General features: G+C 44.9%; 1 protein-coding gene across 1 annotated transcript in view; it reads left to right on the top strand.

The window, feature by feature from the left end:
- Positions 1-11,920, top strand: part of PREX1 (phosphatidylinositol-3,4,5-trisphosphate-dependent Rac exchange factor 1) — a 202,993-nt gene that overhangs the window by 112,218 nt on the left and 78,855 nt on the right. Inside the window, exons 15-16 of the mRNA XM_015410907.1 lie at positions 183-255; positions 6,334-6,476. Coding sequence (XP_015266393.1) covers positions 183-255; positions 6,334-6,476 — 216 coding nt within the window. The remainder of the gene's footprint in view (positions 1-182; positions 256-6,333; positions 6,477-11,920) is intronic.

Here is an 11,920-nt window from a genome sequence, read left to right as displayed (position 1 = left end):
GTGCTATATATAGGAATGAATGGGAGTTAGGCAAAGGGAGTCCTGTTTTAATTGCTGACTATTGTTTCTTTGCAGAGAGCGCCATGCTAATTTGGGAGTGGAGACCGGGTCACAGGCCAGGGGGAAGTTGTTTGAATTAGGAAGTGGTCTGAGGTGTAACATTTGTCCTCTCTTGTTGCCAGGGAGACTGTCAGACGAGGGAGGAAGCTGTCGCTCTGGGTGTTGGACTCTGCAACAATGGCTTCATGCACCATGGTAATTCATTTATATCTCCTTATCCCGTCCAATTAACAGGGACCTTGCATTGTCTTATCGGCCAGGAAATGTGGCAAGGGCCTCTACTCCAAAAGCATTGATGGCCCAGTGGGGACTGTGAGAAGCAGGGAGAGCCAAAAGCCTCAATATGACTTTGTTGCCATATGTGTGAAAAGTGTACTAGATACAATTGCCCCATAGCAGGGGTCCACAGCCTTTTTGAGCCTGTGGGCACCTTTCAAATTCTGACACAGGGGGGGTGGCCACAACCACAAAGTGGCTGCTGCAGGAGACAGAGCCGACCACAACATGTCAGATTCATAGTTATTGCTTCAACATTTCAAGCAGAAGTTTTGCTTCAAAAGATGTCCTTTAAAATGAATGTATTGCTTAACAATATGTTCTTGGTTACACACAGCTTACCTTCAGTCTTGCACTAAATACCCTCACGCTGTGGTGACAGCTGCTGCCCAAAACAATATTTTTTGAAGCTGCTTAGCCAATCAGAAGCCCTGGTGGGTGAAGGCTCCACCTGGCCCCTCCCTTTTTCTAAAAAACACTCGGTGGGCACCAGGAAAGGTGTTGGGGGGCACCATGGTTCCAGTGGGCACCACATTGGGGACTGCTGCTTTGCAAAGGGAGTTAGAAATATGGAATTTGGAAAGGGCCAAAAGGAGAACCTCTTCCTACCAAAACCTCACAAACCAGTCTGCAGCATCTAGACCATGAGCAGACGGCAGAGGAACAGCAGAAAGGTATGGCAAATAAGGTAACACAGGCATACGCATGGACGCCTGCTATGGACCTGCTTCGAAAACCATAAGCCTACTAGGGCCTACGTAACTTTATAGGCTGCCTCTCCCCATGGTGATTGGTCTCTTTCTATGCCTAGATAACCTCTTCCTCTTGTAGACTCCATTCCCCTGTTGGTCCCTGCCTGGCTCCTTGCTAGAGCGGGGCTATTGGCAGCCCTGCTCCCTTCCTTAAAGGGGCCCCGTACTTCTTAAAGGGATTCTTTCAATGGTTTTGAGAAGAAGTGGGGGGTGGCATGCACCCCTCTTCCTCCCTCCTGCAAGATTTAAAGGGCCCTCCAGCTGATCAGCTGAAGAGCCCTTTAAATCTTGCAGGAGGGGAGGGAGAGGGGTGTATGGCAAATAATGGCAGCCCCACCAGAAAAAAATGTGCCCCACAAGCCATAAAATCCTGGTTACGGACTTGGTCCCTGCTGTGAACTGCCTTCTAGAGTCTCACCTTAGCCTTCCATTCAGAACAGTGAGGGCCAGTGCACTGCAGTGAGTGTCCAACTAGGATCTGGGACACCCAGCTTTGAATTCCCACTCTGCTGTGGAAATGACCTTGGACCAGTCACTCTCAGCCTAAAGTGACCTCACAGGGTTGTTGTGAGGATAAAATGGAGACTGGTCAAATGATGTAGTAAGCTGTGTTGGGTCCCAGTTGGGGAGATAAGTGAGGTACACCTAAATAAAATATAAAGCTTTTGCCTGCAGTTAGGTGCCAGGCTCAACCCTCGATGGTGGACTCAGGATCCCTAACTCTCTGTCGCGCCATCAGAAATTATATCAAAGTGAGCATCCAGTCCACTTCCTTTGCCATTTGGGGGCGTTATGCCCAATCTTGTGGTTAATTTAGGACAGTGATGGCGAACCTTTTAGAGACCGGGTGCCCAAACTGCGACCCAAAACCCACTTATTTATTGCAAAGTGCCAACACGGCAATTTAACCTGAATACTGAGGTTTTACTTTAGAAAAAACAACCCATACATTAATTTAAGATGATCCAGACAAAGTAAGGAAAGCAATCCCAAATGCTTTCATTTACTTAAAATTATTTGGCAGAGAATTCGACACTTTAATGATGGCCTGGGCCTGGCTGGGGCGATGGCACGCGTGCCCAGAGAGAGGGCTCTGAGTGCCACCTCTGGCACCCGTGCCATAGGTTCGCCACCACTGATTTAGGACATACCTCAGTGGGACTCTTATATCATGGGAGCGCTCATATCATTAGGACACACCCCTCTCATAGCATGGGAAATGGGCTGCCTGCTGTTTGGTTTCCATTTCATGGTTCATTTACCACATCTGGTCACGGCTTGGGTCTAGTTCTCACGGGTTTTAAACCGATGTCTGAAAATGTGCTGCTCCACAGGTAGGGGTTCATGGCACCAAATGTTTTTGCCATACAAAAGGAACCCCCAGATGAAAATCTAGCATATTAAGGAAAAGACTAGGCTCGTGGATAATTAGTTCTTAGAAATATGCTCACATCTTCCAAGCCTGAGTTACAAACTCTGTCCTCTATCCTGATTGCTCCCCAGCTGGCAGTGAAGATCTGTCCTCCAAACGAAGACCGCTCTCTCCACATCAGCCATTCCTCCGCCCTTTTCCTTTGTTCATGGTGCAGCAAACCTAAGCCATAATGAGACTCAGCGATTTCTCTGACAGTTTGCCAGAAGGCTTTGATTAATGAATGCACTATATTTTCCTCCCCCTCCCCCCCTCTCTCTTCCCTGCAAAGATATTGTTTTTGCATTTTTGGATACTTGAAGGGCAGATGTATGACGCAGTCCCATGTCTGAATTTGAGAGCTAAACCTAAACGTCTGTATATGGATATTTAACAGTATTAAAATGTCTTTTTTCTAAATTAGGGGAGGCTCTTTAGGGGGTAAGGCTGTATGTGATACAAATAATGCTTGTGGAATCTGTGTTGTAACGCAGATGTTTTAATAAGAGGGAAGAAACCTCAGGAAATCAGAGGTTCAAATCCTGGATTAGCATTCCCCACTTTAGTGGGATAATCCCATATGTATGGATGAAAGTCCCTAAATAGATAACCGACTCAGCACTAACTAGCCAGTATTATCTCCTATGCCTGCAGCAGCTTTTCAGTGGTCTCCTGCTACCTAAAAATCAATTGCCTGGCGATGCTTAGGATGGCATACAATTTAAGAACATAAGAAAAGCCCAGTAGACCAGAGCAGTGGTCCATCTTGTCCAGCATCCTGTTTCACACTCTTTTCTACGGGCACAGACAGACTCACATGGCTACCCATCTTGATATATCTTCATTGATAATGGAAGTTTTTCCTTTAGTCTGTCCTGACTTTATTGCCCATCAACTCCACTGGGTGCTGTCAAGTTCTAGTATTATGGGAGAGGGAGGGGAAAGTTCTCTCTATCTGTTTTTTCTGCTCCATGCATAATTTTATAAATCTCTATAAAGTTATCCCTCGGTCATCTATTTTCCTAAGCTGAAAAGTACCAGACGCTTTAGCATTCCTTATAGAAAGATGCTCCAGCTACTTAAATCAGCTTGGTTACCCTCTTCTCCCCTTTTCTTCCACCTTTGCAATATCCTTTTGAGATATAGGACCTGGAACCGAGGACTACAAAATCACAATTCCTCCATCTTCAGGACACATTTTGTGCAGTTCTTCAATCATTCATGGTTTTTGAAGGCCCTGTAGTATGGACTCTGATGTATAAATATGAGCAGTGGGAAATAAAATGGCTGCAGACAGAGATTACAGGAAGTAATATTGGTCAGGGGATGAAGGGGTGAAACAGAAGAAGGTAGAGAGGAACTCTGACATAGCTGAGTTGTATGCAGAGCCTTCTGTAAGATTGCTATAAATCTTTCACGGTCAGCTGTAATAGTAGCAATCCAAGATACCTCCCTTAGAAAAAGAGGGTGGATATTAGGACGTGACCTCTGTATTCAGACTAGTTCAACCAGTTCCAGTCAAGTAAATGATTTTCAAACTGCTGAAGGAGAAGAGATGCAGCTGAGAAGTTAATTTAGTGCTATGGTCATTCTCTGTCTTTCTGTGGAGTTGGCTGGCCTTTGGAAGCCTCACAATGGTCCTATGTTTACTCACTGGAATTTTCCCAAGATGTGGATGAAAAGCAGCCGTTGTTTGTGTCCTGCCTGTGTTGTTTCGGATTCTGTGTCGGCAGCACAAAACGTAGGCCCATAATTGTCTGCTGGGACAGAATGTCAGGCCTGCTGCAAAGAGAGCAAACTTATTGCATTGTAAGATGTAAGGATTGCTAAGATAACATGTCTCTAGACAAGGAATGGTGGGTAGGTGGGATCCAGAGTAGCCTTCTGTGAGTGCCTACACACAAAGGTCTCATGGATTGTCACTCTAGTATCCATTGGTACGTCCTTTATGCCTTCATTTCACACCCAAACTCATTAGTAAACAGTTCATCAGTAGTTAAAAAAGCCCATACGTTTTGTCGTGATGGGCTATCTAGTTCAGGGGTGTCAAACGTAAGGCCCAGGGGCCGGATCCGGCACAACCAGGGCTCTTATGCGGCCTGTGAGCAGCTGATGCAAGGAGGTAGTGCTGGGAGGAGCCACTCCATTGTGGCTTCAGCACAGCAGAACCTCATCTGCAGCAGTCAAGCATCATGGGAGCATATGTCCAGCACTGCACTGCTGCCTCTCCAGTCTGCCCATGTGGGTTTTCCTCTGCACCCCCTTCCCAGTCCATGGGACCTTGCAGTGAGGATACAACAACTTTGAGCTTACCAGCTGCTGTCCTTTATACAATTTCTATCTCTGGTACCTGGCATTACGTTTTATGGCACACATGTCCCGGCCCGTCAAAGTGACATTTATGTCAGATCTGGCCCTCGTAACAAATGAGCTTGACACCTCTGATCTAGTTCAACATTTTCTATTCTGCGACTGGTCACCAAAATACTATAAGCAATGGGTTATGTTGGCAATACCATCCCCTTTATTAAGTCCTGAGTTGTAGTGTCAGACTTACATGGGAAGAAAGAAAGAATGCAAGCTCAAAAATAAATTAGAGGAGAACTGGAACATAGAAACAATCATTCCTTCATGTGGTAGATTTTGTTCCAAGGACAATGTAAAAAAGCCTTTGACAACATATAGAATGTAAAAAAAAATTAAAAGCTAAGAACAGGGTTTTTGTTGAAATCTGCACAATGAAGCAGTCCAACAGCCTAATGAAATGGATCCAGTGACAAAATGTGATTGGTTGTGGTCAGGTCACATGGTCTCATAGCACTCTCGGCCAGCAGACTCATCTAGGAGCAGGAAATGAACAGTGGCATCCTCAACAGAGTTGCACCCTTCTAATGCCATTGAAGTCAGTGGGTTTTTTGGGGGGATGTAACTGTACTTACAATAGCACTTGTTCTTCTTTACTTGGAAGTAAATGCCACTAAGATGAATGGGGCTTATTTCCAAGCAAATGTGTATAGGGTTATAACCGGAAACTAGGAAGTTCAAGGTTGGGAACAAAATGGTGGTGGATAGTATTTGCTAATTAAAAAACCTTACTCATTTCGTGACTATGCCCCCCCCCCCCCCAATAGGCACAATACCAATAATGGATTGCATTCAGAAGAATTTTATTTTTAATTTTTAATTACTGAAGCAGGGTTTTTCCATTGATGGGACACAAAAACTGTACAGTACTTCATAGTCAGACCCTTGACAGCCCCCTCCAGCCAAAAACAATCCACTGTGTGTTACGAATGGGAAGGAATGCACCACGAGTCCCACCATAGAATTATAGAGTTGGGAGGGGCCATACAGACCATCTAGTCCAACCCCCTGCCCAATGCAGGACCAGCCTAAAGCATCTCTGACAAATATTCGTCCAGCCTCTTCTTGAAAGCTGCCAGTGAAGGGGAGCTTACCACCTCCCTAGGCAGCTGATTCCACCTTTGAACCACTCTGACCGTGAAAACGTTTTTCCTGATATCCAAGCGATACCTTTCTGTATGTAATTTAAACCCATTGCTTTGGGTCCTATCCTCTGCTGCCAGCTGGAACAGCTCCTTGCCCTCCTCCAAATGACAGCCTTTCATGTTTCTCTGTGCCCAGGAAGGGTATGGCTGGCAGGTGTTGCAGCTTGAAAAACAAAAGAATATGTAGCGGTCTGGGGTTATTATTGTTGATTTGTTCATAGTTTGTCATTTTAAAAACTATGGCCATTGTCCCCCCCCCCCCACTCCTGTTATGCTTTTCCATGTTTGTGACATGTTTATCTGTTTTCTGCTTATTGGATTTCAGTACTTGAGAAGAGCGAGTTCAAAGACGAGTCTCAGTATTTCCGTTTTCATGCTGATGAGGAGATGGAAGGTACGAGTTCCAAGAGCAAGCCGTTACGAAATGACTTCAAGCTGATTGAAAACATCTTGGCCAAGTGCTTGCTGGTAAGTGAATGACACGCTGATACTCTGGTTTCATGGCCCCAAATGCTCATCATTATGCAAGTGGGGAGGAGAAGCAAAGACTCCTGAGGGAAGAAGTGGGTGTCTCCAGTGCTCTGAGACATACTTTACCCCACCTGGCAGTGCCAGTGAAGGTCAAGCCACCCAGTGTTATGTAGGGACAGCTGCTTCCCGCTTACTGCAGACGTGTCATTGGGTGCAGTGCTTTGACATTTGAATGGCAACCATGCACTTACATGGGAGAAACTATCCAGCTACAACCACCCACAACAACATTTTAGGCTGCTCAATATGTATTTCAGGGATCCCCAATATGGCACTTACGGATGATATTGCTCCCACCAACACCTTTCCCGATGCCCATCAACTGTTTTTAGAAAGCGGATTGGGCCAGGTGGAGCTTTTGCCCAGCAGAGCTTCTGATCGGCCACTGGAGATCTGACTAGGCTGTGCAGATTTTAAAAAGTATCGCTTCAGCAGCAGCTGCCCCCACAGCACAAAGATCTTCACTGTATGACTGAAGATAAGCTGTTTATATGTAAGATAGTGTTTTCAACCAATATGTTGGTTTTAAAAGGCATCCTGTTAAACAGAGCTTCTGCCTGGTATATTGAAGAGTTACGCATAACCTTGACCTTTTATGGCTGGCTCTGCCTCCTGTGGCAGCCATTTTGTAGTTGTGCCCACCACCCCATGTCATGATTCTAGAGGTGCCGTCAGGCTCACAAAGTTGAGGATCCCTGGTGCATTTTATGTTGCTGTTATGGTCTGGCTTGTTTTAATGGCATTCTCCTGTTTTTAATTGATTGTTTTTGAATGGCCTTGGTCTGTTTTTTGTTGTTGTTTTTTAATAATGCTTGCATTTTAATGGGGAGCGGTGGCTTTAATGACTTTGTCTTTAATGCTTGCATTTTAATAGCTTTATTTTATTAGCTTCAAGCCGCCATGAGCATTCCTCCGAAGGGATGGCAGAGAGGTATACTAAGGGGGAGGTCCAACAAGTTCCCTGCCCCTTTTTGACCCCAGCCTGAGAAGCTAAAGTAAAGGTAAAGGTTTCCCTTGCTCGGAAGCCAGTCGAATCTGACTCTAGGGGGCGGTGCTTATCTTCTCCATGGTCATGTCGCTGGCATGCCTGCTTTTAATCTGTATTCTTGTATCCTAGCTTGGGTTTCTTAGTCATTCTGGAATGTGACATGATGTTCCATGCAATTTTCTGCAGAGTAAGTACTCAGGTCTAAGAAATTGCAAACAGCCATGTTAGCCCATGCAAAAATCTGGAAAAAGAAACGAAATAATGAAATACCTTTTACTGATGCCAACCCAAATGTGCAACCATCCAAGTTCTATTTATTTATTTATTTATTTATTTTATTCAATTTATACCCCGCCCTCCCCGAAATGCGGGCTCAGGGCGGCTTACATCAGACAGATTTTACAAGAATTGGGGGCGGGGGGCAAATTTTCTAGGTCCAGCTTTTAAGACCTTCTCATGCCAGCCTTTGATGTTGGATGCTGGCAGACTCATGATTTGATTACTCTAGGTGTTAGATTACGACAATTACATTTGGGGAAGAAGAAAGAAATAACGAAGGGTCATCGCATTTGGGGGAAAAAAAACAGAGTCCAGTCTAAGCTGACTGATTTTAGTGGACACAGACTGGACTAACTCTGCATAGGAGTTATGTGGTTGACAACTTTTAATATTTTGTGAAGTAGAAAGACAAAGCCGAACTCTTATACATATTTCCATTTGGTATTGTATTAGTCTTCAGAAGAGGGGGCAGCAGTTCCAGCAATTGCCCCTCCCACTGCAGAGTCCTGCTTTGTGACCCGTGTTGTTCCTGAGGGACCACCAACTCCCAGGAACAATTTTGGGATTGCAGCTGGGGGGGGGGGGGGTGGGGAGGGGAGTGGGACAGTCCTGTTTCACATGGTAAACTTCATAGGCAGATCTTGTTGGGCCAAACCTTTGGGATTGAACCAGTTTGTGTGAAAATACTCTGAAATGAAGATTTAAATACTCTGAAATGAAGATTTAATTCTAGAATGCAGTTATTTTAAATGCCCTGTCCAGAAAAGGCCGTTTGCATATATAGAACCTATAACGGATCTGAATTGGCTTTATTGTGTCCAAATATTCAAAAAGCCACACACTGTTACTATTGTTGTTATTAATAGATTCCAAAAATCACTTTCAGATCTAATTCCTACAGCTTAGTCTGGTGATTTATATACTATTTTTTTGACTCTGTAAAGTATTACTCCTTTATTTTACATTTTTTGAGTGGATTTCTCTTAGTAAGTCTTCATCACGGCTGTCTGTCTTTGGAAGGTTGTTTCCTGACGACGGGCCAAAGTTTGTACCACTCTCATCAGTGGCTGAATGTAAGAGCAGGGAGAGTGCTCAGGTCAGCAGCAACTGAAACAGCATGCTAGGAAAGAATCCAAAAGCCCATTAAAGGGGAAAATTGTTTCCCTGTGGAGGGCTTCAGCTGCCCCTGACTTGCTGTGTTTCCTCTTAGTGCAGCAGGCACATAAATCAGCATTTCTTAAGAATGCAGATTATAACCCCCCCACACACACCCAAAAGAAAAGAAAAGAAAAGCTACTTCCCTCTGTCCACTGAAGTTTATGGGTTAGAAGCAGGCTTGCTAGGCCCCAGTGGGGGCAGGGAATCCTCGGCCCCCGGCACTTATTTCCCACTGTTGACCCAAGGGGCAGCCAGAGAACGTGTTTTTAAAACTGTTTCTCCCTCTTTGTGGATGCCTTTTCAGTGCTCCCCACGTGAATTAATCTTGGTTTGTGTGACTGTAAGTTTTTATTCTTGACAGTCAGTCTCTTTTTGAATATGCCCACTCTTTTCTCTGCTCCATCCAGGGCTTAGCCTGGCATTTCCATTGCCACAGAGATGGAACCAGTGTTCCCTCCAAGCTGAGTTAGTGTGAGCTAGCTCACCGTTTTTTTAGCCTCCGGCTTACATATTTTTGTCTTTGCTCAGGAAGGATGGCTCCAGAGCAAACTAATTTATGCAGTAGCCAAATCGCTTACTCACAACTTTAATGCCAGAAGCTCACAAAGTAGAATTTTTGCTCACAAGACTCCATAGCTTAGACGGAGTATTAGATGGAACTGTCAAGAGCACTTGCCCCTTGGGGTATTGGTGTAAAGATGGTGTCCCTCTAACTGCTGTGTATGCTACTGCTGGTCCCCATTGCTGACCCCTGCACAGTTCCGTGCACCCCCATAACAAATTGTTTGGTCTGCAGCCATTTCCCTGTGGCTTCTATCTAGGGCATGGCCCTACTTGATACCTCTTGCCCTACTCTGTAGTTGGAGGCCATGATGAAGTCAAGGTATTGCACACTATATTTTCAAACATGCACCTCAGATGCATACAGTAAAATAGAAAAGCCATTCAGATAGCCATGATTGGCTGCAAGTTTTTTATTGACAATAATGTATAAGATAGCCCTAAACAGCATGAAGCAGCTAAAGTTTCTAGTCTGGAACACTGCCTTAAGTTGCATCATCTGTACTCATTATATTACTTTGTCAAGCCTTTATTTAAACTAGAGTAAAGGTAGGTTGCCTTACCCCGGTGGATTTTGAAATGTGCAGTGTGCTTTTGTAACATACGCCACATTGCATAAGGCTAAACTCAACTGCCTCTCTGTATTCCCCCTGGTCTTCTATCCCTCTTCCTGACCTTGCACGCAAAGGATAAAACAGCAGATATTTTCTGCCAAATAAAATGTATGGATGCCAAAGGAAAATTATTCCAGTGTGAGGAAAACACTCTTCAAACACATACTTAATTTCATTTGCTTATGAAATTGTTTCTGCTGCTCATGATAATAGATCCTGACCTGCTAATGCTGAAAGAAAAAAATCAAGATGTCTGTAGAGCTGGCAACCTCTGAGATATATCTATGAGAATCTGAACCCAAGATATGCTGTACTTCTCTCTGTTGAATGGGGCCTTTTCCATGCCACATTTTAATCCAAATGAAAAGTAACTGGATGTTATCTCTGAGTTTTAAATCTATTTATTCCAATGAACATGTTTCCTTCTGCTCCTTCTTCAAGGTTGTTCTTCTGGGCCCTGTTAGACCTTTGGAGGTAGATGGAGAGCACAGCCTCAGCTAGAGCCACTAGCTCTTGCACAAAAGGCTGTTTGCATATAACTAGATAAAACGGAAATGCAGTGGCACCTTGAAAATGAACATTTAGATCAAGATGAGCTTTCGTGAGTCACAGCCCACTTTGTCAGATAGCTGTGTAAAGGGAAATCATACTGGGAAATCTTATGGGGAAGGTTGTGGGGCAAGGAGTCAAGGCTTGGCGTGCATTACCCTGTGAGCCTTTCAAGTTTAAATTTCAGTGTCTGGGGGAATGGGAGGAACTGTTGTAGAAAGGCTAGGTGTTAGTCCCATCATATCGCTAGAACTGGGATGGGCTACTGCCTCTTGGGATTCTGAGTCTGGAAATGCTGTGCTCATTGCTTCTGATGCAGGACGGAGATGGATAGTGACCACATTTGTATTGCATTCCTTCTCCAAGGAATGCATGAATGCACCATTTTATTTTCATTAATAATCCCGTGCAAAGGATGAAGCTGAAAGAGAAAGACTTTTGGCAAGGCACCCCATTTTGCCTCATGGCTGAGCATGGGTTTGAATTCCGATTCCTCTCGGGGAAAACTCACATCAGAGAAAAGGTTTACCACTCCTGGCCACTCCCTCCCCCACTCCTTGGTTTAAAAAATGCTGCCATTTCTCCACAGTGCAAGCATAGTGGATTAATAGATCTTGTAAAGGGTGAGTTTTGTCAAACAGGCTGTATTGCGACTCACTTTCTGTTCTGGTGACCTAGAGGCAGGCGTGTCATTCAGTGAAGAAGCAGGCAAGCCACTCCATGGTGAATCAAGCAGAGTAGTTTGGTGGGAAATAAAACAGAGAATCAGAGCTCCTCAGTTTGTATTTCAGTAATAAGCTATTCAGGCAGGGCTGCCAACCTCCACATGGGACCTGGAGATCTTCTGAGATTACAGCTGGTCTCCGGACTAGAGAGCCATTCTCCTGGTGAAAATGGCTACCTTGGAGAGTGGACATTGTGGCATTATACCCTACTGCAATTCCTCCCCTCCCGGAGCTCCACCATCCCTAGACTCTGCCCCCAAATCTCCAAGTTGGGGGGGGGGCAACACCAGCCTTATAAGGCCAGCTGGGATCTTACTAGTTTCTCACATCATCTGTTCCCCACTGGGCTGAAAGCAGCAGTACCCCTCCCAGCCATGTGCAGTGCTAGTGCAAACAAGATCAGGTTAGCAGTTCCCTCTGCTTGTAAGCTGCCGTGGGAGTTCAAGGGCGCTGTTGTCAGAGTCCCTACTCTGGGTTCTCTGGTATGTGATGCTAACATCCCTACTT

The sequence above is a fragment of the Gekko japonicus genome, unplaced genomic scaffold (assembly GCF_001447785.1).
Source record: "Gekko japonicus isolate JY-2015 unplaced genomic scaffold, Gekko_japonicus_V1.1 scaffold125, whole genome shotgun sequence".
Lineage (NCBI taxonomy): Eukaryota > Metazoa > Chordata > Lepidosauria > Squamata > Gekkonidae > Gekko > Gekko japonicus.
The sequence above is the reverse complement of the archived record's forward strand: the minus strand, read 5'-3'. Positions and strand labels throughout refer to the sequence as shown.